The sequence below is a fragment of the Sminthopsis crassicaudata genome, chromosome 4 (assembly GCF_048593235.1).
Source record: "Sminthopsis crassicaudata isolate SCR6 chromosome 4, ASM4859323v1, whole genome shotgun sequence".
NCBI lineage: Eukaryota > Metazoa > Chordata > Mammalia > Dasyuromorphia > Dasyuridae > Sminthopsis > Sminthopsis crassicaudata.
This window is the reverse complement of record NC_133620.1, coordinates 454,732,941-454,756,883: the sequence shown is the minus strand read 5'-3', so window position 1 is coordinate 454,756,883 and position 23,943 is coordinate 454,732,941. Positions and strand designations below refer to the sequence as shown.

General features: G+C 40.0%; 1 protein-coding gene across 2 annotated transcripts; it reads left to right on the top strand.

Annotated features, from left to right (window-relative positions):
- The first annotated feature begins 334 nt into the window (after positions 1 to 334).
- CRK (CRK proto-oncogene, adaptor protein) lies at positions 335 to 22,398 on the top strand. 2 transcript variants are annotated; one of them, XM_074263832.1, is made up of 3 exons: positions 335 to 808; positions 8,637 to 9,002; positions 19,504 to 22,398. In XM_074263832.1, the coding sequence occupies exons 1-3, from the start codon at positions 541 to 543 to the stop codon at positions 19,509 to 19,511; spliced, it is 642 nt and encodes a 213-aa protein (XP_074119933.1). In that variant the 5' UTR covers positions 335 to 540; the 3' UTR covers positions 19,512 to 22,398. The 2 variants fall into 2 exon arrangements, with proteins under 2 accessions (XP_074119933.1, XP_074119932.1); XM_074263831.1 differs by having other exon boundaries at positions 348 to 808; positions 8,637 to 9,172.
- The last annotated feature ends 1,545 nt before the right edge of the window (positions 22,399 to 23,943 follow it).

Genomic DNA, 23,943 nt, shown 5'->3' with positions numbered 1-23,943 from the left:
GGTTCAAGGATTCCCAGACTCAAGGCGGAAAATGGGGAAGAGGGACAGGGACACCCCCGCCCCCGGCAAAGCCCCGCCCCCTGCTCGCCTCCCCGGCCCCGCCCTGGAAGGTGCTGCAGTCCCGGCCTGGGCCAGAAAGTGACACCCGAGAGCCCAGGGAGGGGACCTGCGAGGACCGCGTGAGGGGCAGCACGCATGCGCGCGCTTGCCCTTCTCCCAATGGCGGCCGTCGGTCTCTTTTCCCGGCAGGCCACCTTCCCAGCTCCTGTCCCCCGCCCCTGGCGGAGCGCGTCACTTCCGGTGGGGAAGGCCCGCCGCCGCCGCCGCCATTTCGGGCGCTGCTGAGGAGCGGAGGCCGGAGCCGGTCCGCTGGGCGGCGGGCGGGCGCTCGGTCGTCGGTCGGGGCGGGCAGGCCGGCCGGCCGGCGCGCGGGCGTGGAGGGACGCGCTCGCGGGCGGAGGGGCGGCGGCGGCGGCTTCGTCCTCGGCGGGCCAGGCCCGGGCTCGGGCCCAGGCCCAGCGTGTCGGGGCGGAGGCGGCCATGGCGGGCAACTTCGACTCGGAGGAGCGGAGCAGCTGGTACTGGGGGCGGCTGAGCCGGCAAGAGGCGGTGGCGCTGCTGCAGGGCCAGCGGCACGGGGTCTTCCTGGTGCGGGACTCGAGCACCAGCCCCGGGGACTATGTGCTCAGCGTCTCGGAGAACTCGCGCGTCTCCCACTACATCATCAACAGCAGCGGCCCGCGCCCGGCCGCCGCCGCCGCCGCCCCGCCGCTGCCCCTGCCGCCGGCCGCCGCGCAGTCTGGGCCCGGTGAGGGAGCGGCGCGGGCCCCGGGCGGGGCGGGGGGCGCGGAGAGGGGCCGGGACCCGGGGGAGTGCAGGGGGCATCGGGACCCTCGGGGCGCCGGGCTGGAAGCGACCCCCTGCCCAGAGCGGGGAAACTGAGGCTTTCTCCCCGGCACTGCCCGGACGTCCCTTTCCGGAATTCAGAGTCCTTGGGGCTGGGGTTTGGGGCCCGGAGGGCTAGACACGGCCACCACCGGGCTCGTCCTTGGATTAAACACGGTTACTATAATTTCACTTTGAAATGAAAATCTTCATCCCGCCTCTGTCTGCATTGCACGGTACCCATTGGCACAGCTCGGCCCTTCAGAAGGGCCCTTCTGGGTTCTGACTTTCCACAAGATTTTCTCTTGTATGATTTTTCCCAAATACTTTTTTTCTACACCAAAATTTGAGAGCGGTGTGCTCTCCCTCCCGCTCTGACCCCGAGTTATTTGTAAAGTTTTAGAGGGCCAGGATGAGCAGCCTTACGGGGGGAGGAGAGTCCCGGGGCTGGGGCCTTGGCTGCTCCCGGAGGGCTCCGCCGCCCCGGCACAATGATCACTTTGGTCCGGGGAGGTGGGTTAGGGATTTCAGGACACTACGGTGGTAGTGAATGACTATGGGGGGAAAGTTGAGTGTTTTACTTCCAGAAACAACTCTTAGAAATGTAAGCGGATTTTATTTGATCTTCTTGGATTCCAAGCCTGGAAGGAAGCTTGTAGGCTATTCTGTCTAAGTCCCCCGCTTTTGTACACGAGGAAACCTGAGGCTTTACCCCCAGATCATACAAGAATGATAGAACTGAGACTTGAACCCAGTTCTTTTGACTCCAAAGACTGCATTTTCCCTACAATATCACTCTGTGCTCTAGTTACCACCTTTTATTGTCTAGTCCTGGGGGTTTCTGGCATTTAGTTTTGAAAAGGAGAGAGGTCCTCCCTCTATTAAGGAGTAGACTTACCAAGATTTAAACCCAGTGCTTCCCTTTGTTTGCATACTTGAGAGTTAAAGAAACAACAGCAGTATCTTCACTTGATGTTGCTCTTAGGACACCGATGACCTCCATTCTGTTAACTGCCATGTGTCGAGGTTGGATTCAAGCTAATCTCTTTGATTTGGAAGACATCCTTATAACAGACTCAAAAATATTTAAATGTTCCTGATATAGACCAGATTAAGTCCAAAAGTCAGGAGAACTGATAAATGCTGTCATGTTAATACAAAGTAACTGGTATTGAAAAGAATCAATGACTCCCAACGAGGAAGGAGTTTTTTAGTTTTAAAGTTTCTCACTTGAAAATGTGCTTTTGAGGGCTTTTCCACTATAAAATCAGTTCATAAAATAGCACATCTTTTCCAGATTGATTAGCGTCTTAGTAATTCAGTATTGGGACAGTGTTAGCCCATATATCCAATATTTGTCCACAGTCTTTCTCCCTGGGCTTGAGGTAGTTGGTAAAGGTATCTTGGACTGCTTCTTAAATAGCAAAACGGAAACAACTTCTGTTTTTCTCTGTTCTTTGACTTGATGGGCTAATGAGCTGAAGGCTAGGTGGATATGGTTAGTCCTCTTCACCCTGGGGTTTTAAGTCTTGGTATCAGTATATTCCTTAATAGAGGGAGGACATCTCCTTTTCAAAACAAAATGCAATTCAAGACACTTCCTTGGCCCAGCCAGGGATGTTGCGATTATCACTGCTGTGTGATTAGGAAAGCAGTTCAAAGAGTGAACAAGAGCTGGGTTGCTTTCTACCACATTCGCTATTTTCCATTTAATATATTTGATTCAGTTGTGGTGTATTTTCTAAGGTTATTTCTGCAATGCCTTTACTGTTTTTTGAAGTCATAGGAAGTCGGTTTGAATTTTGTTGGGTAATATAGCAGGTCTTTTGGCCATTAAAGGATTCCAATAGCTTTCAAAAGAGCATTGCAGTGGAGGAAGGAGCACCTGGGAATGTGAAAAGCTCAGTGCCTTTGCTTCCCATGGGCCTTGGTTTTGTTCAGTGCCCAAGCTGAATAGAGATTGTGAAGGAAAACTATCCCCAGTCCCTTGCCATCCTTTGTTTAGGGCAGGAAGGTGGGGTGGGGAAGGAAATTGAGAGCTTCTAAAAATCTTTGGCAGATTGGATAAGAATTTATTTAGAAAGATTTATGCAAATGATTGCTTTGCTCTTCTGTAAATAGAATGTAGGCAGCAGCAGTTTAAGTTAGGATAGAACTTTTCTTAGGGTGGTTACCTGCTAGCTTATGGCAAGGAAGTTAGTTTCAAGTTGGGCTTTTCAGTTGAGCAACCTTAATATAGAATGAATTATAGAATATTAAAGAGAGAAATACCCAAGAGATGATGATGTAGATCCTCTCTTTCTCAGCAGTTTACAGTCCCTGGGTATTCGGTTTAACAAATAGAATATGCTTTTTACCTTTTCACCTTCAACTTAAAGTGATTGTAAATAGGTATGCCCCTTGCAGAATTCTGAGATGGGAAATGGAAGATACTGGTTCCCTCCTTGAGAAGATTATGGTTTTGTTGAGTAGTAGTCTGGATGAGCATTTACAAAATAATAAAGATAAATTATATAGATGATGCTTAAGTAGAAAGAGAACCAAGATCAGACAGTGTGAATCAAGGAAGATTTGAAATAGGTGAATATTTTTCACCACCAAATACCAGCCTTCCTGTAAACTAAGAAGGAGGAGGAAAGAAATGGCATGTGAAACTGAATTTTTGTGTATGTTTTTAAAAGTATATAATTTTAAGCTAGTGACAAAATTGCCATATTTGTGTTCCTTGCTGAACACTTGGTTTTATAATAGAGGTTTTTGTTTCCAATATTGGTATTCTTTTTTGGGGGGATATCTCTATTTACTTTTACTCAGTCCCACCCTCAAACTGAAATCTTACTCAACAATTAAATATAATTAAGCAAAATATATCAGCATATTGGCAAAGTTTTAAATATATAGCTCATTCTGGACCTATAGCCCACCAACAGATGGAAAGTATGCTTCATGAGTTTTATGATTGGCCACGGTTTTGCAGCTTTTGAAAATTTTCTATTAATTATGCTCATCCTGTAATTGTACTCCTACATAATTTCATATTAGTTTCTCTCGTTTCTCTGTATTCATCATATTCCTCACTTCTTAAAGTGGAGTAATGTTCCATTCTATTTCTTTACCACATTTCAGTCATTCCTCAAATGATAGACACCCACATTGTTTCCATTTCTTCTATATAACGTATGGGACCTTTCCATTTAAGCTACATGGAAAACATGAATTGTACATCACATTTTAAGGAAAGTAAGAGATGTAGAGAGTGCACATTGGCAAAAAGAATGTTCTACCATTTCATTGTGAACTCAGCGCAGGAAGCAGGTCTTCCTCATTTTCATGTACCCACTTCAGTGCTGTGGTGCCTCTCTCAGAGTAGACATTCAGCAATTGTTGAATGGGCACATCTAACATTTTGTGCCAACTATGTACATCAGGGAGCTTTTAACTGCTCTATTGGCATTGGTTCTTTGCAGTGGTAGACAGCCAATGTTGCACTGGATGACATTGTTAAGGCAAAGGTCCTTCCTTTGGGCCTTTCCACCTCTGGGCCACTTGGGCTGCCTTTTTTGTTTTCAGACATTCCTGCTTCTGGCCATCTGACAACCTAATCTTCGTTTCTTATTCTTGTGTTTGCAGTCTTTGGCTTAGAAAGTGTCTTTGGATAGTTCTGCATATTCTGGCCTATGGGATAATTTCTCCTGAGGTTACAGTGGTAGGTGTCAAATGTTGTTAAGATAGGTCTATCATTTTAAGAAACTTAAATTGCATAAAAATGGATGTGGTCTGCTTGAGAGAACACAATAATCCTTGGACTCTGGGGAAGCTTTAAGTCAGCAATCTTTGTGGCTCTTGAGTGCTCATCCTCTGAAGGGCCCCACCAGTATCTCTGACTACCATTGGCCGGCTGAAGACATAGGCAGGAAAGATGAAAGAAAGAGGAATTATAGATAAGGGGCAAGGGAAAAGAGAATAGAGAATGTCTTGGGAGATAAAGATAAGGCCAGGAGGCTAGTGTGCTTTCTCTTTGTGGGCTACTCATTGACCTGGTGCCTTGGCTTGTCCTCAGCACAAGTCTCAGTTTCCACAAACCTTCCAGTTCCTAGAACAGTCAGACAGTAACCTGAAGACCCAGTTGTTTAAATGAAGTCCTGATGGAAGACTTGAGACTTGCCTAAGTGAAACAAAAGCAAACTTTTGAGAGAGTGAGATGTGTTGCTTTCTAGCTGCCAGTAGACATGTAAAGGAGTTTCCACACCTGAAATTCTCTATGATGATGGGAAAAATTAAAAACAAGTCATATTCCCTCCCCTTGTCCTCCCAAAAACTATTCTTGTGTGGAATTACAGTTAAAGCTTAGAAGAAAGAATTGGGAACTTTATATCTACATTTCTTTTTTTTTTTTTTTCCCCTGAGGCTGGGGTTAAGTGACTTGCCCAGGGTCATACAATGTTAAGTGTCTGAGACCAGATTTGAACTGAGGTCCTCCTGAATTCAAGGCTGGTGCTTTATCCACTCCACCACCTAGCTGCCCCCTACATCTACATTTCAACATTATCCTACAGTTTTGTTTGGCCTGTTACCTTGCATTTGTTTCTATGCTGATGTGACTTCTGCTGAAAGAATTGGGAACTGGGTCACTTTGGGACCAGTTTGTACCTTAGTACAAAATATAAGGGGAGTGAATTGGGGTAGCTTCATATCCTAGGAAACTATAGGAGCCAATGTGGATCCAGGTAGTCTGATCTTTACAAAAGATATTCTCTCCAATGCCTGCCCCTTAAATTTTACCTTAGACTTAGAGTCCTTAGGAAAGTCGGGGATGAGTTATTTCATACCTAAACAGAAGGAACAACTTTGATACTTGGAGACAGTCTCCTCAAATTTTCATACTACACTTGATTTTTTTGAAAAAATTACAAATTTCTTTACATAATGGAAATCACTGGCAAAATGGGATTCATCTCATTCTGAGATACTTGTAAATATAGCTAGATTCTCCTTCTCCCAAGTAAAAAGGGAGGTGGATGACAACTTTCCTGTGATGTGCTAGTTGGTTGAGGGCTGGAGAAAGTATTAGAAATCATTCATTCTCTTCTACTTGTCTGAAGCAATTCTCTGCCTCAGCATGTCTCTTTTGTGACCCATAATCTCAACTGACCCAGAGGAGAGAATGTTGAGCAAAGCTCTCTGTCTTAAACTTGGAAACTAGGCTGACAAGGGAAAGGCCTTGTTCTCTCCTGTGCTCAAAACCTCTGAATTAGAGTGTCAATCTCTGACAGCCCCTCTAGCTGTAAGACTGGGAATCTAGTTATTGCCCAAAACTCATATTCTATGCTGGGAGCTCTTTGGGTCACTTCTTGCTTGTTCTTAGTCTATGTCTGCTATGGGTTTGTACCCCAAGACTTGGGCATTCGTCTAGTGTTCTGGTTTGTGGCCTGTACCCAGGATTTCTGGATTTGAATTGGGTCTCTTGCCTGGTTTGCTAACTAACTTGTTTCAGCTTACAACCCTGAATTCCACAGATAGACTTTGTGCTGTGCAAGGAATATGTATTTACTCATGAGAAGTGTACTGTCTTTTAAATTAGGGCTTTGTTCTTCCATTATTCAGCTGGGGTGAAAAGAGAAGGCACTGCAGAACTCTTTCTGAATTGTAAGCCTTTAAGTCCATGAAGTCCTTTCAGAGTTCATCTTTTTCTTTTCACCCTAATAATAAAGTGAATTTTGTTCTAAAGACATATCTCTATTCTACTTATTCTTTACACACTTATATGGCATTCATCTGTATAACTTTTAGTAATTTAAGGTTTTGAGGATCTGGAGTTTCATTGGTTTGGATGTTCACTCTCCTAATGCAATGCCTTCGTGACTTAGAAAGATAGGACTGAAAATCATATTGATCAACTTGATAAAGAGCAGCTTCAAATTTAGGTAGTCTGAGTCTTAGACAACTGGCATGTAGGATAGCAGTCCATCTCTGGACCTAGATTTATTTGAAATCTTTCTAGCCTGCCCAACCTGTTGTTCTCTGCTGGCAAGAATCCAGGGGACATGTCCACACATAAGGAGGCATCCAAGGAACTCTTTTAGCATTTCATTTCATTCTTTCTTGGGGTTGAAACCCTCATTCCTAACCCCTTTCTCTCCAGTGTTACAGGGCAGCCAGGATGGGTCCAATACATAGTCTGGAATCAGACCTTATGTCACATGTGGCCTCTGATACTTATTAGTACTAGTTGTATAATCGAGCAAGTTATTAGCTTTGCCTCAATTTTCTTCCTTGTAAAATGGAGCTCCTACCTCCCAGTGTTGTGAGGATCAAAGAGAATAATTGTAAAGCACTTAGCTCAGGACCTGGCATACTGTAAGTACTATATTAATGTTAGCTATTGCTACTCCTGAGTAGAGGGCAAAGACTATCTCTTGCCTCCTTTTGTATGTTCAGAGCTTACTACAATGTCAGGCATATAATAGATTTTTTTTTTTTTTTTTTTCCTGAGGCAGTTGGAGTTAAGTGACTTGCCCAGGAAGTGTTAAGTGTTTGAAGACGAATTTGAACTCAGGTCCTCCTGACTTCAGGGCTGGATACATTGTGCCACCTAGCTGCCCCATATAATAGATTTTTAATAAATATTTACTAATTGATTGAAAGCAGTTGATAAATTAGTTTTAGAGAGCTGGCTGGGACACAGAGATACTAAGTAACTTTCCTGTGGGTATATAGAGCCATAGATCTGCATGTCAATTTCCCCATATGAGATAATTTGGACTTGTTATAAATTGAAAACTTTGAGATTGGGGCAATGAGTAGGGTGGGACCGGTGCTTTGAACATGGAACTGCATGTGTCTGTCCGTAACAGAGCTCAAACCCTGATATTCCTTAACTCTAGTCAGTCTTCCTGCTAATCACTATGTAGTACTATCCCAATTATAGGACAAACTGCCTCAGTTTCCTTAAATTTCTTCTTAAAATTATCATTGATAACAAAGAATAATAAATATGGATTAAATTAAAGATCTGAAAATTTAAATCATAATTTGATTTGAAAATAACTCATATATAAAGAAGATAAAAACTGGATATTCTGTCTCTCCCTCTGAATCTCTTATAGTACTGTTGAAAAGCTTATTTCTCATTCAGTGGCAATTTTGCTTTTTATTTGCTTGCATGTTCTTTGTCTTTCCATTTTAGAACCTTAGGGAAGAAGGGAATATGTTCTAAAATTCATTCTCTTCTGGTAGGCTAAAATCATGTTTTATGAAAATTTAGTTCACATGTACTTCAATCCCTTGTTTTAGATTTAGCAGTTGTGATCTAGCTGTAGCTTTTTCATGGGTCTTCCCCATACTTTCTAGTTTACTGTCAATCCGATTGTCACTTTGAACTGTAGAATCTTAGGAATCAATTTCCCATAATGACCTTCCTTATATGATTGTAACAAAGACATTTAAATCTATTTTTTCCAGTGCTGAGTAAGTTTTCACAGATAATATTGGGAACAGACATATTAAATGGTATAGTCTGTGAAACATGTTCTGTCTTGGAATTCTCTCTCAGAATTCTAGGTTTTGACTATTTCTGATACTATTAAAATTTAAAAGACTATTTTGTAAATGTTGCTCTTTTCACATGGTCATATATTCAATTATTTTACTGAGTTAGTTGGATATTACATTTGTATTTTACGTTTAAAATCTAAAGTTTATTTTTTATGCAGTGTGTTCTTTTGAATAATATCCTGTTGTGTTTCTTTCAGGGCTGAACCCCTCCAGACTCCGAATAGGAGATCAAGAATTTGATTCATTGCCTGCTTTACTGGAATTCTACAAAATACACTATTTGGACACTACAACCTTGATAGAACCTGTTTCCAGATCCAGGCAGCATAGTGGAGTAATTCTCAGGCCAGAGGAGGCAGAGTATGTGCGAGCTCTCTTTGACTTTAATGGGAATGATGAAGAAGACCTTCCGTTTAAGAAAGGAGACATCTTGAGAATCCGTGATAAGCCCGAAGAGCAGTGGTGGAATGCGGAGGACAGCGAAGGCAAGAGGGGAATGATCCCAGTCCCTTACGTCGAGAAGTATAGACCTGCTTCCGCCTCAGTGTCAGCTTTGATTGGAGGTAACCAGGATAATTCCCACCCACAGCCACTGGGTGGGCCGGAGCCTGGGCCCTATGCCCAACCCAGCGTCAACACTCCGCTCCCTAACCTCCAGAATGGGCCCATTTATGCCAGGGTTATCCAGAAGCGAGTCCCTAATGCCTACGACAAGACAGCCTTGGCTTTGGAGGTACATAATGGGCAAAACGTAGAAAGAAGAGATCTGCTCCAGGGATCTCCCTTTCAGACATATTACAGCTTTGTAGACATGCAGTGCGCGAGCACCAGCATTGTGATGTTACTGTAGATGTCAAACCAATAACTAATGATGTAGGAGTTTGATGTTGGAGATGAATACTTCTTCATAGAAAACCTAACCTAGAATGAATAACCATATAACTACTTAAAGCATGGCTACTGATTGTTCTTCATTCTGATTGATTTCTTCTACTAAGTATACTTGGGCTAATTTCATAATAACCCCATCTTTACAAGAAATAACCTAGAGTTTTCTCTTCTGCATTCTAATTTCTTCCTTGTTTTCTCTGTCTTTTTTTTTTTTTTTTTAAGGTTTGGGTTCATTCAGAAATTTTAATGTAATAGGCAGACTGCAATGTCATAATATTAAATGTCACATTTTCCCCAAATACAGTAGTCTTAACATCATAGGGGGTGGTTTTCTCCAAATATGGTTGTATTAACTGAGCAGCCAGATAAGAATGTCAGGAGGAAACTGGAAAGCCTGTTGAACAGGTAAGGTGATTCATAGGGTGTCTGTTTCTAGAAAAAGAAAGATATAATTTCAAAGAATTCTGGGCTGCAGCCTTATTTACTTTTGCTTGTTTCTATGTTTCTCAGGTGTTTGCACATTTCTCCAGGAAGGCATTCCCTCCTATAATGGTGTCTTGTCCTTGGTAGTACATACTCTTCTGACCAATAAGGACATTGTGTTGATGATTTTCTTCATCTTGTGGCATCCTTGCACATTCTATTTGAGGGGAGTATATAGCAAGGCCAGCACAGTTCTTTGATTCTACCTTTCCTCTGAAGAGTCCTGTATTTCAGTCTCCACTCATGAGATAATTTGGATTTGCTTATGGCTGGTTGGAAAATGTATCAGTTGGGGATGAGGCGAGACAAGGCTGGTGCTTTTGATGATGGAAATGTTCCTGGCTTCATTTGGATCATCTTTGAAGAGAATGTCCCTGTTAGGTAAACTTCTCTTAGGTAGTTTTGTCTTGAAAAGTGAGAATTTTCTGATTTAGTTACAGAGTGGTATCATTCATAATTGGCTATGTAATCAAAAGAAGATTGCTGGAGTGGTACCAGTCCCAACTTGGAGAAACCAAAGGACTGCTTCCCATTCGATGAGCATTTTTTTTCCCCCCTAATTGTAGATTATAGCTGGTTTTAGTTTAATCACTTCATTGAGACCATACAGTTCTAACTGGAGGTTATCCTTTCAGCATGGTAATAGAGAAATGTTTGAAGTTTAGAAAAGGAGAGAAAAGCTCACAATCTCTGGGTGTTTTCTTGAGTGTGAACTCTTTGGGGACAGGAGCCATTGGTTTCATATGGGTTTAGAATTCAATGTGGATCTAAAAGCAGTATACTCTATGTGGGTAGAACTACAGAATGTGTAAGATAGTGAAGATGATAATGACACAGGCTGGCTTATGGTCAGGAAATAGATTAAGAAATTATTGCTTTCATTTCTGTATCTTTTTTTTTTTTTCCCCTGAGGCTGGGGCTAAGTGACTTGCCCAGGGTCACACAGCTAGGACTTGTTAAGTTTCTGAGACCAGATTTTAACTCGGGTCCTCCTGAATTCAAGGATAGTGCTCTATCCACTGCATCACCTAGCTGCCCCCTATTTCTGTATCCTTTTAATTGTAAAGATAAATTGTTTAAGAGTTTTGGCTTTTATCATATAAGCTTTAGCACTTAAAAGCAGTCTAGCTTATTGTGAAATATAAATCTTGTAAAATTAAAACATTTATAGTGATGTAAACCCTTAAGGTCAATGTTGATTAATATTTAGTTTTAGGATAAAAGTATAAAAAGAGTTTATGAATTTGTTTTTAATTGGCTAGGATGTTGTTGAGCCACATACATTGATTGCTAGAGAGCATCACCACAAATTATAAGTGCTACTGATGTGCATTTAAATACATGACTAACTTTAGTGGTTTTAAAAAAAGGCTCATTATTAGACTGTTACTTATTAGGCCTCTGTCTTATATTCTGATCAGTCATAGTAATAACTCTCTGGAGGGCTGGTCTTGGAATGATGGGGTACCTTAGAATGGAGCTTTATTGTAATTCTGCCATTATAGGAAGAATTTGAGTCCCTTTCTACCAGTGTTTGTGTGTAAAGTACCACATTAGATGTTGGCTATACAAAGACAAAAATGAGACATTTCCTGGCTGTGAGAAACTTCTATTCTGCAGAGTAATTAAGCATATCCCTAGATCAGCAAATGCAAGGTAATTTGAGAAAGAGAAAAACAACTGGGGGAAACTAGGAGTAAAAGAAGGAATTATTGAAGCTAAACGGAGAAGGTGCCTCCAGAGCCAAGCCTTGAGGAAAGGTTAAATTTGGAAAAGAACTAGAAAATCATCTAGTTCTTCATGTTCTAGATATGTTAGATATAATGGTTTCTTATTGAAACATGGTTATCCAGTGTTTGGTTCTCTTTTTTACCTGGAAGAGAAAGAGTGTATGTCAGTGTGTTGGGTAAAAGTCATCCTGTGCTAAAACATACAGCCCTAACTGTCCTTCCCTAGAACTACAGATGTGACTGACAAGCCTATAAATGGGGTCCTAAAATGGTCCATTGTAGAGGAAGCTTTTCGTTCCTTTTGTTCAGTTCCTTAAATTGTACCCAAGTAGCTGCTGTAATAGCATTTTATTTTGTGGTTTGCAGATGTTAATCTTCCTCTTCCATACTTTGATAGCAGATCCTAATCTCACAGCATCTCATTGATATGTGGTGGCCCTGGTTTCTCACCAGTCCCTCAGCTCTGTACCACAACATCCTGGTCAGGGGCTACACCCTAGCACCTTGTTTTTAATTGATGGTATTGTTTAAGCTTACAAATAAGGAGACTCTCTGCTGTAAGAGTAGGGCTTCTTTGGACCTAGAGTATTTAAAAAACAAACAAACCTCAGTATCTTCAGCCTGGTCTCTAGCATACAGATAAGGGAGCCATTAATCCACAAGCATTTATTAGGCTCCTGTTGTGTTCTAAACTCTGGGCTTAGCAGCTGGTGACACACAAGAATGAAGGCAGTCTCTGCTTTCAAAGAGCTTAAATTCAGGGGAGACATGAACATACATGTATCAACAATAAATAATACAGTGTAAATAGGAACTCTAAGGTAAAGAGGGAGGAAATTCTTTGTGTAAGAAGACATTGCTGGGAAGAAGAGAGGTGTTCCTGAGGATGGAGGTGAAGAGGACACCGATCCATCAACACCAGGACTCATCTGGACTAAGGGGAAGTGATGGTAGCCATGGGGGCATCTTAGCAAAGAAGTAGCGCCTTCTTTTAACGTACTCTGTCCCAAAGTTTCAGCTTATTTAAAGGGCAATTCTGGCAAGCTTATCAGTAATCCTGTTTATGATAAATGGGACCAGCCAACAGGAATCTCTCCTGAAGAAGCACCTTGTGGTCCTCAGTTTCCTCATTTGTAAAATGAAGAGATTTGTTCCACTTGTTGAGTGTGTCCACATTACTTTACACAGTGTCTTTCACATCCTAGGCTTTAAAGAATTGTTTTGTATCCTGCCTTACTAGGTAGGCTCAGGGGCCTCAGTGAAAAGAGGGAAGGCCCACATTGTATCATGAACTTCTGGGAGAATGAGCTTTTACTTCTTGGAGACCCATATTCTTATGGACCTTTGATTTACATGTACTTTGTAGAAAATTTGTGGAGTGAGTGGATAGATAAAAGTCATTTCTCTCTGCCTATGAAGAAAGGATAGATCTCTGTTGTCTGGGTGAAAACTGCAAGTCTCTGGTGCTTCAGAAATAAGCAGGATAGCATGAGTTTCCTGTCTCTGTAGTGGATATAGCTATAGGTGCCTGGATGGAGCATGGGTCAGTGCTTGGGAGTCTTTATTTTGCTGTCCCTTGGAGCCTGCTCCAGGGAAATGATTGAAGGTCACAGAAAAGAAAAGCTTCCAGTCAAGTACTGGCTCTAGCTGGTCTTAGGGTTTTAATCCTTCTCCAAGATTTAATCAAGTTATTTAGCCTCCTACAGGTCTTCTTAGTCTTCTATAGGTTTTCTTATATGAAATTAGGGGAGGGGTAGCTAGATAGTGCAGTGGATAGAGCAGCCTTGAAGTCAGGAGGACCTGAGTTCAACTCCAACCTCAGACACTTAACACTTCCTAGCTGGGCAAGTCATTTAACCCCAATTGCCTCAGCCAAAAAGAAATTAGGGAAGACCTTTAAGCTAAACTTTAAAAAAAAAAATCTTCATTTCTATAATATACTGTTTCTTCCAATTCTGTATCTCAGGATGTTATCTAGTCCTCTGTTAAAATGCTGACAGAGACAAGGGCTCCAGACTACTTGAATTAGAAAATTAAGATGAAAAATATTGCAGAAGATTGTGATAGATACTGTGATAGTTTTTTCTTTCCCAAGAGAGGTAGGCTTTATCTTTGCTGCTGAGAAAAAGACAAATGTTGTCCAACCCATATCCTGTCCTTGGAAGTTTAGAGTGACTTTAGAGTAACGCTTTCCCCTAGAAGTAGGCCAGTAAGGACTGACAGAAATTTCTTTTTCTTTTTTAAAAATGTGTTTCATTTCTTTCCTCTTTTCTCCATTTGGACAATAAAAAAAGAAAATGCCTCATACTAAATACCCTGGTCAGGCAAAATGAATTTTTGCATTGTCCATGTCCAAAAATATGTCTTAGTCTGCACCAAGTCATCATTCTGTCATGAGGTGTGGGGAGCATTGTGCTTCATTTTCAGTCCTCTGAGATTGAGATTTGTCATTGCATTGATCAGTGGTCTTTAAGGCTTTTAAAGCCGTTTTTCATAATTTTTTATACCATACACAGCATATTCTGTATATACTATACTATATATTTATACTATACATAGTATAAATTGTTCTTCTGGTACTATATAAGCTACTTTACATCACATCCTAGAGATTTTCCTAGTTATCTCTAAAACTATCCATTTTGTTACTTAAGATCAGTCATTATCCATTACATTCATAATCCATAATTTGCTTAGCTGTCATCCAGTTGATGGACACTCCCTTTTAGTTTCCAGTTTTTTGTTACTACAGAAGGAACAGCTATTGCAAATATTTTTGTACATGTGGATCTTTTTCCTTTTTCTTTGATCTCTTTAAGGTTTTTGGCTTACAGGCACAATTGAGTGACTTCATGGAAATATTTTCAAATAGCTTTCCTTAATGGCTCAACTAGATTATAGCCTGGCCAACAATCCATCTATTTAATGTTTCTCCCAAAAGTCCTTCCATTTTCTTTTTTGGTTATCTTTGCTCATTGGATAGGTGTGAGGTAGAACCCCAGAGTTAGCAAACATACACACACACACACACACACACACACACACACACACACACACCCTTTCTCTCTCTCAGGGCAGAGAAGGCATGTTTTCAGGTGATGGATTATAAATTTTGAATATCCTTTGGATTATTGTAGTTTTTGTTTGGAGAGCGATTAAAGGTTTCTTAATAAGAATTCACTCAGGCTTTTCTGCCATAGTGTACAAGCCAGAGGGCTTAATAGCCTGAAAACTGGCAAGGAGTGAGTCAGTCAGCTCCGCTTTCAGCTTGTTGGGCACATTTGTTAATCCTTAGCAATGAAAGCAAAATTATTCTTGACATTTTTTATTTTCCCCCAATATTCATGTGAAATCATCTTTCCCTTAACAGTAGTATGTTTAGATAGCAGAGCAAATATGAGTTGCTGTTTTTATATAAGAGCACACTTCTTTCTTTGTGTCTTAAGGTTGTAACATCTTGAAAGAAAATACTAGGTTTTGTCTGCTCTGAATTAGGAAGTGGTGCATATGGTTTCAAACCACATACATCCTCCTTATCTTCCTCCAGGCCTCCTTTCCTGCCTTGGTAAGGAAGACAGGACAAAATAGGGAGGAAAGACACTTGAAGGACTATGAGTATTTCAGGATGAAGTGTTCTTTGTCACATTCGGGAAGAGAGACAGAGACAGAGAAAGAAGAGAGAAAGGTTGGCTGTGGATAAAGAAAGGAGTGTTCATTAAGTATTTTGCTCATTAACTTGTGGTCTTGGATAAGCTAAGTGAGCATCTAACTAGTAGCAAGCAAAAAATTTAACGAATAGTTATGGAAGGGAGGGACTAGTTGAAAGGAGTGTACTGGGGGAAAGAACATCTCATTCTGGTATCTGCCTGTGAACTCTTGCCTCCTAGGTGGGCTAAGTGAGCCACTCTTTTTTTCCCCCTTAGAAACAATATTTTATTATTTTTTTTGTTAGTTTCCTTTTTTTAAAATTAAAACTTTTTATTTTCAAAACATATGCAAGGATAATTTTTCAACATTGACCCTTGTAAAACCTTGTGTTCCAATTTTCCCCCCTTCTCTTCCCACCCTCTCCCCTAGATGGCAAGAAATCTCATATATGTTAAAAATGATAAAAATATGTTAAATCCAATATATACATATATATTTATACAATTATCTTGCTGCACAAGAAAAATCAGATCAAAAAGGAAAAAAAAATTAGAAAACAAAAAGCGTGAAAATGCTATAAAGTGAACCACACTCAGTTCCCATAGTCTCCTCTTTGGGTGTCGATGGCTCTCTCTATCACAAGCTCTTTGGAACTAAGAGCCATTCTTTTGTAGTTCTGTAGCTAGGTGGTTCAGTCCCAAATAATCTCCACTATCTTGTAAAATCACCAGCAAATCTCCTCTCTTTTTCTTCTTTTATTAATAAATAGAAACATTCTTTAGGCAGAAAAGGTATGGCTTGGCCAGAATCAAGTAATTAGTGGCTGTGGTAGACCTGAACTGAGGTCTTTGAGGCCATTTCTCTTAGAGAATGAATAGAAATGTGAAGGTGATATTAAAGTTGTAAGTACAAACAGATCTTTGTGTGCCATGGACTTCTTGGATGTGTCATTTAGTAAAGCTTATGAACTCCTCAAAACGATTTTAAATATATAGTATAAAATGCCTGCAATTATAAAGAAAACCAGTTACAAATAAAATGAAGTTATCAAAATATTTAAAAAACAAAAACTCATAGGCCCCAGGTTAAGATCCTTGCAATAGTGTTTTAAAGCAGTGGAGTCAGATACAAATAGAAATGGGGGCCATTAAACCATACATAGGGATTTCTGTACATGCATATTGACTTAAAAACACATATCATCATCTAGGTTTTGTTGTTTTTAAGATTATTTTGTTGAATATTATCTGGTTCAGTAGCACTCCAAAATAGCATGGCTGTCTGTTTTTGGATCTCTATTTTATATCACCTCAGGTTTTAAACATATGGGAACCTAAAATACAAACTTGTTCATTAAGCTCAGGTGTCAAGAAAGAAAGTAACTCATAGCTAGTCAGAACTAATGTTAGAGTTTTGAACTCCATTTTCTTTTTAAGCTTTATTGGTGCTTTTTGTTTTCTTTTCTTTTGTTTTTTTACATAGATCATTTCATGATAACTACTGAAGTTTCACTTGTAACAGGAAATCAGACAAGCAAAGTTGACCAATAAGGGGAATGTGTCTTACATCTCTTCTTCCATGTTGCCAGGGGAGGGAAGTATATTTTATCATCTGTTTTCTTGGTCATCCCTGCCCTCTTATCCACTACTCCATTCAGCCCCTCCTTCAGAATGTCAGTCTTCTGAGTCAAGGGAGGGTGTAGTTTTATATTACTCTGCAGATGGCATCCAGTGGATGCTTGTCAAAGCTGTAAATAAATGACAAACAAAAAAGGGTAAGTGGAATGTACTTGGTGGTGGTTTGACCTTAACACAGCATGTGACTGTCAGGCCAGAGGCATCAATTTCCATGACTTGTACAGTGGGGAGAGGGAGGGGAGGGTATAGCTGTATCTAAACGATCACACATTGAAGAAGCTTTCAGTGTGGCAAGGCAGAGATGTTCCCCAGAATGGTGAAAAGGCAGCAATAAAAATCTGGTGAGTTAGCACTGAGCTAATATAAATGGGAAGAAACTAAAGTCAGAGTGCTATTTGGGGCACCCTACCAGACATACACCCCAAGAAGTCCTCTTCTTTTATCCAGAATTTTCTTTTCTCAGTATCTACAGATTGAGCTAATTCATTTTCTCATCCCCATATAAGCACATTTCAGGGTTCCTGGACTGTTCTTTGGGAAATCATGGTCTAAGATACTTGATAAACTTATGTGAGAAATGAGGTCAGATTCTAGGGAAAGACTTGAGGTCCAGATTCTAGCTCCTTTGACATATTGTGTGAATATTTCCTCCTTTTATTGACTAGATTAGCCTCAGAGTCCTGGGATAGCCTTATTTTTCAATTTCCAGCATCAACAACAGGATCAATAAATTTGTTTTTGTCCCCCCAAAAATGTTAATTTCCTAGGACTTAATTGGTTTTTCACCTCAAGTTAGAAAACGTTAGGAAATAAGTTCCTCATAACACCCCTAAGCTCTCCTCAAAGGCCTTTGCCTCTCTTAAACCATAAGATCCTAATGTTAGAACTAGAAAGAACACTGGCCTCCATTAAGTTCATCTAGTCTAAACCTGATTTATAGGTGAGTGAAGAGGGCCTAGAGTCACAAATAAGCTAGTTATTTGTGTGTGTTGTACACATATGAAAAACTTCCCCTTCAATCCCATTCTTCCCTTCCCACTGCCTCACATATCCCAGTCTATTCTCTAAATATATCGTACCAGTGCTTAACTGTCAATGTTCTATAGAAGTCATCAATTAACTAAGTTTTGTAGCAGTTTAGTCATTCATTTTATTGATTTGAATCCATTTGAGGGTTAATCACTGAATGTATCCTTCCAGCTATCTAGATTCTTCACTCTTCTCTTTTCCTCCTTCACAAGTCCCATCAGTTGCCACCTCTTCTTGATTCTGCATCTGCAGCAGCTCACCTCTGAAACTCCTGCAATTACATAGCTGGCATCTCTCCTGGATTATTGCAGGGAGCCTCCTGTTAGTTTCTCTGCTTTGGTCTGAACATGTCACTTTCTTGCTTAAAACACCACTAGTGGATTTCCATTATTTTCTGTGCCAAGGATGATTCCTTATCTCTCCTTATAGACTATCTAGCTTCTTTAAGAATTTGGCTTGAGTGCTAATTTTCCCAGAATGGCCATTCTGATTTTCCTTCTGGTGATTGCTTTATGAGTACTTATCTGTATTAATATTTTCCCCCTTATAGAAAGGAAGTTCCTTGAGAGCAGGAATTGTTCTATCTTTGTTTCTAGTGCTTCAAATAGGTAGTAGGTGTTTAACACGTTTTGACAGAAATTCTAAAGTCGTTAACATTGAGCATCTTTTACCTTCTGATTCCTCAAATTTGGATTATTTGCCACTATTTGAATGTTTAGATTGAACTTTTTCTTTACCTTTAGATCTTCTTAGTTTTTTCTTTTAAGATGTCAATAATTAAATGATTGTTGTGGAGGTTTCAGATAACCATATGACATTAATCTTGCCAGCATCCAATGTTCCTGATCCAGGTAAAGGATATATGATTAGGTAGTTTTCTGTTTCTCAAAGCAGAACAGTGTAGTATGTGATTCATTAAGCCATCTGAATGTTAGAAGCTTTTAAAAAGGCAAAGCCAGAAGAAAAATTTGTATCTGCTGGAAAATGAAAGTATGGAGACTAGAAGTCACATTAGGGAATAGCGTCCAAGATACTTTATAGCATGGCTACAGGAAGTACTGAGCTGAAGGGGATGCAGCCGTCATAGGAGGGCTACTCCTTATCTACAGATGTGGAATGAAGTTTGTTGAGGAAACCATTTTATCATTCTTTTTTGAATTAGGAGTGCATGGCAAAATTGGTTTTGCTTTCCTTCTTCTGAGGACCTTTGAGCCTGGCAGATTTTGGTCAAGTAGGGCAGTGGTTCTCCAAGTTTGTTTGGACTGCGTAAGCATGTGTAGGTGCGCTACACTGAATTGGACCCTGGGAGTACAAGCTAGAAATTTAGGCTAATGTACTTGAAAGACAGTTCTTGTTAAATGATTTTAGCTTGAGACATTTGAAATTCTACAGAATATTTTCCAGGATTGTTTTCTCTTTTCTTCTGTTCTTCTTAGATATACCCCTTTTGTATTAGCCATTAGAAATCAGCCTGGTGAATGAGGCTGAGCTGCTGGCAACTGGCTGTCTGAGGCAGTGCCTAAACTTTTTTGGCCAAGTTGGCACCAAAATGATCACATGGGAAGGTCTTCCTAATCAGAGTACTGAGATTGTTAGCATCCATTCTTAAACTATAATAAAGTGCTTTCCTTGTTCTCATCCTGCAGGTCGGTGAGCTGGTAAAGGTCACGAAGATTAATGTGAGTGGCCAGTGGGAAGGGGAGTGTAATGGCAAACACGGGCACTTTCCGTTCACGCATGTCCGCCTGCTGGATCAACAGAATCCTGACGAGGACTTCAGCTGAGTGTAGCTCAACAGTTTTGCTGACAGATGGGAACAATCTCAGTTTTTTTTGTTTTGGTTTTTTTTTTTTCAACTGCCATCTATACAATTTTCCTACTGATGTCAAAAGCAGTATAGTTTATATATAAGCATTCATTACCCATGATCTCCTGGGACTGAACTACTCCATGCCTAACCTTGGTTCAAAATATTCAGGGTACGAAACTGGATGGCTTCTGGGTCAACTTAGAAAATCACTGATCGTAGGTAGTAATGGCTATTGGTCAGGCATACTGTTCCACCCTGCCTGCATATTGTGTAAGGGAGAGCAAGATACTTTATCACTATGTTCAACACTGAATTTTGGTTGTTTTTTTTTTTTTTTTTTTCCTCCCAAATCAGTCATATAAATTAAATAGCTTGCTCCCTTACTCTCAGGCAAAGGAAATCAACCTTAGGAAAATTGATGGACAGGTAGGAGTGGTGCATCCTGGTTATTATCCTTATTTACTTTGTGGTTTTGTGTTTTCATTCTCAATCCATACCATAAACGGCTATAGACTGTATTTTTTCATCATGAAGAAATTGTGCACAATGTGATTAGGAACTTTTAAAAAAGGTTACCTTGCCCTTTGGGATTGCTTTGTAATTTACAGAAAATGACCACTGTAAGACATAGTCTGACATTTCAGATCCTAAGAATTTTGAGGACACTACTCGAGGCATATGTCTTCCTTTCTAGTCAATGCTTCTTATTTTTTCTTAGGATTGATTTAATATTAAATTTGTTCTGCTAACACATGGCCTTCTTTTTTCCCCTAAACCTACAGATTTGTAACTTAAACAATCTGTAGGTTTAAGAACCAGTTGTGAAGTAGAATGTGCAGAGCTCTGGACTCATCAGCACATAGCTTTAAGCCAATATTTGACTCAGTGGACAGACAGGCCCCGCCTTCCCTCCTAAGGGGAACAGAAGAGTCCCAAGTATCAGGAACTTCACTTACACTTACTTGGCCCAGTCAGGGCCTGAGCTGGGGCCTAAGGGGAAATCTCTTGAATTCCTGGATACAGTCTTTGGAGTGGAAGGACCAATCACTTAAGACTATTCCATGAAAGGTTTTGGGGCCAAGTCCAGTCTTCTGCTTATGTGTAACCTGCATTCAAGGCAGCAGGATTTAGTGCTTGGAGCTGTGCTTCTAAACCAATCATGACAACAACTTGTGGATGAACCATTCATTGTACATGGGCCAGATCCGTGCTTGAAGTAATTCACCTTATAAACTGGCTGAATTGTCAGCTGGCATTGTTTTTCTTTGTGTTCAGATGTAGTTTACAAACCTTACTAACCATGATATTGGTGATTTTCTTATGGATTGAGCTGTTCCAAGTACACAGTTATGACCAAAAATGTTCCAGAACACTTTGAATACACAAACACGGAACATAGTGCCTGGTACATGAAGGTGCTTAATAAATGCTTGTTGATTGATCATGAGGCTTTTATAATTTTTTTTTTTTTTAAATGTGTCAAAGACACACACACCTCAAAACAAGGAAGTGATTTTACAGTATTTCCCTGAGAGGGACGTGAGTTGAAGCCAGTGGAGGACAATCGATTCCCACTTGTCCCTGCTTAATTGTAAGGAACAATGGTGTGGATAACATAAAAACATTTATATTTGGCTTTGTAACACATGTTTTATTAGATTTTTTTAATTGTTTACCTTCCTAATCATGTTTTCATAGGTTAATAAAAAATGGGTGTGATCACTGAGCATGCCAAAAGATGGTAAAGGGAAAGCAAGCATCCCAGAATCATGCTGTGTGACAAGTGAGGGGAAGCTTGGGTTAGTGAGAAAATCCAATGCAAGTTTGAAATGACTGTAATTAAGATAATAGTTTTACCTCACACTACAGTAAAACTTGAGAGACCTTTAATCTTCAGCTTTTCTTTATGTGTTAGCATAATGCTATGCACATAGGCACTCAGTAAATGATTGAATTACTAGATTTAACTCATTTTGTTCTGCTTTGTCTAATTGGTTAGTCAGGTTTCAGTGAATGAGCACAGATTTTTAAAACCTAAATACGTATTAATTCAGTGCTATTTCCCCACAAGTATGGTATTTGGAATCTTTGTGGAGAAAACTGTCAGACCCAATGGGGAATTTTGTATTTTGCTTTGCATTTTGACTTTTAAATTGGCTTGTAATGGTTATATAATTTTATCACATGTAAAATTATTGGGACTCACATTTTTGCCCAGATCATGGTTGATCATGACCATAAAAGCAGGGACTCTTCTATTGCAGCATTAAGATTTGGTTGTGCATGGGCAGTTGCTGGACTTTAAGAAATCAAATGTCTTCTATAAATACTCTCTGGAAGCAAAATATTAGTACACTATTTAATTGCAAATGTGCATTACATCACAGAGCAAAAGTAAACCTAAATTGGCTGCTATGTTTTATATAATCTTTCAGCAAAGCCCATTCTTTCAATATTAGTGTTTGACATGATTAATTCTGGTTAATTTGTTGGAATTCTTTTTGTTAATAATGCAAATAGATAATTTTTAATTATCCTTTAGTAACATTTCACTGTAAATGGTTTGGAAAGGGTGTGATAAGCAAACCAATTTGAAACAAAATATAAACATGTGCCATTGTATTATAACACTATACACTTTCTTGACAGTTAAAAATTTTTTTAAAAATTTTTTTTGTAGCATGTAATGTATATGTTTATATATGTAGTAAATAAAAATATGGCCAAATGATTGGCTTGGTTATCGATGATCTTTTGGGGGAAGAGTTTATCTTTGAAGTTTTCTACAAGTTAATACACACAAATGAGATAAAAAAATACCAGGAGACATGGTCTTCTAACAACCTTGGTACAAAGCAACTTCATTTTATATACAGAGAGTGATTGGGGATGTATAATAGTTGGCATCAAATACTTGAAACCTGCCCTATGGAAGAAACCTGCACCAAACTCAAAGCCCCCTAAAGCAACAGGCAGAAGTCTGGTGACTTCTGGTCATCTGGTGATGTGGAACCTTTGGGAGGTGATGTATTAACCTTTCCCAAAGGTCTTGGACTGGAGGCTGGACAGCTTCTTTTGGAGGAGGAATTCTTGAAAGTTTATGTTGCCCTGGTTAGCCACTGAGGTCTCAACGCTGAATTTCTCCAACAGAATGCAAACAGAAAAATGACAGAAGAATGTAGATTAAAGTTAATTGGGGGTTTCTTGAAAGAGCTATTTTCAATTATCCCCTAAAGGCAAGAAATGGTTATTTGAAGGCACCTTGAGAAGCAGGGATTTGATGCAGTCAAAGTATGACAGAAAGGGAGGGTGAAGTTTTGTTTTAAATATTAAATCTTAGTCTTCCTTGGTCCTCCACACCTGTAAAATGAGGGCCCTTTCAATTTTACATCCTATAAATTGCTTTGCTGTAGATGGCCATGCTGAGTAGGAAGAGAAAACAACATAAAGGAGCTAATTGTTTTATACCAAGATCTACTTCTGGGTAACTTGCATATGGTCTAACATCTCCAACACCTTTTGGACAGTGATTAGGGAAGCTATGGGCCTGTCTGAACTCCTGTCATTTAATGAACCTCCCCTTTCTTAGCTCTGTTCATAAGCTGTCAGAAGAATTGACTTGTGTTTCTAAGACATTTGAGCATCCACAAGAAAACTAGATTCACTTTCCAAATTTAAAATTTCAAAAGCCTCATTTTTCCCCCCACTGGAAGAAACTTAATAATTGTATAAACTGATGTAATCCTTGATTATAGGTCTATAGCAAGGTGTTTAATTTGTACTGAATTAGGTCAGGGGGGAGGAAGGAATAACAGTTGAAGCACATGTACTGCTGTCAGATTTGTTTACCTCAAAAAGCCATCAGGAAATGAGCCACAAGGGGCTGTGATTTCATCCCTGTGGGTACCCCTGCCAATTCAGATTGTATGGAGACCTTCTGAGTTACTGGGGACAAATCGGAGGTCAGCCTATTCCTAGCTTAATGTCTTAGACTTATAGGTGGGAGAAACCTCAGATATATTGTACAGATGAAGAACCAAGGTTTGGGATAAGTGATGAATTCTGTGTCACAGGTAGGAAATCGCAGAAGCCATATTTGAACTGAGGTCTTCTGATTCCAGACTCTCATCTCATGTCATTGTCCCATGCCATGGCCCTTGAATTTGGTGATTTCCAGTTCCAAAGCCTTAGGAGCCTCAGTTTTCTCATTCACAATATAGGAGTAACTACTTGTACTTACTACCTATACCAAATTAGATGATGGGCATAAGTGCTT